The following is a 3,022-nucleotide window of genomic DNA, read 5'->3' as shown; positions in this document are numbered from 1 at the left end:
ATTTTACAGACTAAGATAAAATTATAATATTGGATGAACATGCAATGCAACATATAATGCAACTCCAGCCATGATAGGACTGGGGTATACTCTGGACAGGTCACAAATGAACCTGTCACAGTTTGGGACTTCAGAGTAAAGCCCGAGTGCTCAGACAGAACCCTCAGTGTATTTCCTCATGTGGGGAGATCAGGATGATAACTGGCTGCAGCTCCTGTAATTAGCCAGTACCTTACTGCTAGTCTTTGATGAGCCTCAGACACCCTCTGATTCTGTCCTGGACTCAGAGAGCTGTGGTGGACTGTGGAGTTTGCACTCTGATGACACTTCAACCTCAGGTTCTGATGTCTCAGATGTTTTCTGAGACTGGCTCTGGTTCTCCAGTGGAGCTTGGGGTTGCTTCTGTTGAATCCTGGGTTCTGGTGGGTCCTGCAGCTGGCAACTGGAACCCAGATGCAACTGTCTCTGCAGCTCCTCAGCGCTGTGGGCTAGCATGATGCTCACCTTCCTCTGGTGGGCCAGGGCCTCCTCCTTGTCGTTCAGCTACACCAGAAAACACAGTATTAAAAGTCAAATAACATTTGTTACAAAGGCCCACCCACAGAGCTTGTTGCACATCACTTTGTTGCAGACGGTTGGTCACTAGTGGACTTCTTTCGTTGTCAGGTTACAGACGAGCATTTGTATTTATTTTTCGGAGTTTTTCTATAAATTAACATTTCTTGATGAAACCGTTCTATCACAGAGAAATATACTAACCAAAAGAAAGATACTAACCAAGTCCAGCAGCTTGTAGAGAGTCTCTAAATGTTCATCAGGCATCTTCATCTCCAGACCAGAGGGGAGCAATGCCTTCAGCCTCTTACTTACACTTATTAAAGGACTCTTGTTGGCACCTGTAGACAAAACAGATTGAGAAGCATTTGTAACATGATTTGTTTACATCGTTTTCACTGTCGCAGTGCAAACGTTCCCGTGCCAGCTTCCTTTAGCTTTGATGTCCGAACAGACAAATGAAGACAAGTGAGCGTAATGTCCACCGTCCTCTGCATAATTACTATCACTTAAAACAAACTGCTTCCATCAGTGACTGTGTCTGATTTGTCCAAAGTTATTCCACGGAAAAATCGGCATTTATTTTGAACGGAGGTCAAATTTGCGCGGCTTCAATACACAAGTTAGTTTTTGCTTTGCCACGAGAGGCGCATCAGTGGCAGCTTCTGTTCTGAGCTTTTTAGGGGTTTCAGTGTTTGTCTTTGTACTTCTTTGGTACCTTGTTAAGTATTTGTGCACTATTTTTATTTCTTCACCTAAAATAATAAATCAAGTCCATGTGTATCTTTAGTTATTGCAGCTGATTCTGTGTGGGTCGGGGGAGAGTCGTTTCTCTGACCTGCTGTGTGAACACCTAATAAAGGGCAAATTCAAACAATGCTCAACATACGTCCCACAACACTGTCTGCATATGCAAACACAAGTACGGTGACCTGTGTTCTCAGAAATGATCTGCTATTATGAAATAGAAAGTTTGATTCCATCTACTCTACTGTAATTTGAAACAGAAAGACCATTTTTAAAACCCTGACACACCTACTTTACCAACACCAAGCAGCGAATCCTGTGTTTCTTGGACTGGATCATATAAATCTGAAGAAACAAGCCTCATTAGCATTTTAACAATTTATTAATTTAATAGTTAAGGGCCTCGTGTGGGCCCCACCTCCCTGTCTACTCTACACTACCCAAAATTACACTTTTGGGCAAAACCCCCCAAAATTAAATCTTTAAAAAATATGAGATGAATTCCCTGGGGTGGCTGTAGCTCAGGCGTCTCAGGCATTTACTGATCGGAAGGTTGGTGGTTCGATTCCTGACCTCCCCTAGTCTGCAAGCCAAATATCCTTGGGCAAGATACTAACCCTAAAGTGCTCTCCGATGCATCCATCGGAGTATGAATGTGTGTGAATGTTAGTGTGTGAATGGGTGAATGCACAAGTTGTGTAAACTGCTCAGAAGAGTAGAAAGGTGCTATAGAAGAACCAGAACCAGTCCAAAAGCAAACGATCCAGTTAGTGTAGGACGTTATGTTGACAGCAGACTTGCCTTCAGCTTTAGAGTGATTTGATTTCTTAATATTGGCCTCGGCTACGAGCAGGAACTCCTCACTTCGCTTCCTCAGCTGTTGTTCAAAGGCGATGCGAAAAGCATCTGCAACCATCAAGGCCTCTTCTTTCCTTAAATGCTGAGCATCCAGCTGTAAAACATACAAACACTAACGCTTCACACCACGGTAAACATTACAGTGGACACAGATGTACCCTGAACACGGTGCACCGAGTGCAAGAGGAACTACTTAATGACTGACACTCAAGAGAAAACCTCGATAAAGACAACAGATGAAACAAAAACTGGGACGCCCCCCTTCTGAGGGGTCCTGGGGAGAATATCTTATTCAAATATATTTAAGCGAGTAAGAAGAGAAAGGAAACCAAATTCTGGAATAAGAAGAGATGACTGTTCCTGAATATTAAGGCTTCCTTTAAGTTTGAATGATAGTAGACCAATGAGGGGAGATCTAAGTTTTGAAAATGTTGGACTTTGCTAAATTCCAGTAATGTCATATGTTGCCAGGTCTGCCCTCTTAAGACAGGGACGTGCTGTCCAACCACCAACCAGGAATCACAGGAATACAAAAACCTACTTGTGGGAGTCATAATATGGTGACTGATCATGTTAATAATGTGGTTTGTATGTTGATTTATTAGGTTTGATGTATGCTAAGACTCATGTCTCATCTGAGTTTAATCAGTAGCTGTTGAATGATCTTCTGTATATGTATATTAGGCAAGGCAAGTTTATTTATAGAGCACAATTCAACAGCAAGGTGATTCAAAGTGCTTTACAGAGACATTAAAAAACAAAAACAATAAAAAGCATGATTTAAAATTGATTAAAAAACAGTAGATAAAATCAAAAATCAAAGCAGATAAAATCAGAACAGTAGATAAAATCAGTAGTTAAA

The 3,022-nt window shown here is 41.6% G+C and overlaps 1 protein-coding gene across 3 annotated transcripts in view; it reads right to left on the bottom strand.

Moving 5' to 3' along the window:
• Positions 1 to 16: 16 nt before the first annotated feature.
• The window catches only part of ccdc125 (coiled-coil domain containing 125), a 28,467-nt gene continuing 25,461 nt past the window's right edge, over positions 17 to 3,022 (bottom strand). For all 3 annotated transcript variants that reach the window (XM_005733645.1, XM_005733646.1, XM_005733647.1), the window contains exons 10-12: positions 2,104 to 2,254; positions 778 to 896; positions 17 to 543 (exon numbers count right to left, since the gene is read on the bottom strand). In XM_005733645.1, coding sequence (XP_005733702.1) covers positions 256 to 543; positions 778 to 896; positions 2,104 to 2,254 — 558 coding nt within the window. In that variant the 3' untranslated portion in view covers positions 17 to 255. The remainder of the gene's footprint in view (positions 544 to 777; positions 897 to 2,103; positions 2,255 to 3,022) is intronic.

The sequence above is a fragment of the Pundamilia nyererei genome, unplaced genomic scaffold (assembly GCF_000239375.1).
Source record: "Pundamilia nyererei isolate P.nyererei 1_Seehausen unplaced genomic scaffold, PunNye1.0 scaffold00053, whole genome shotgun sequence".
Lineage (NCBI taxonomy): Eukaryota > Metazoa > Chordata > Actinopteri > Cichliformes > Cichlidae > Pundamilia > Pundamilia nyererei.
This window is presented reverse-complemented; position numbering and strand designations above follow the sequence as displayed.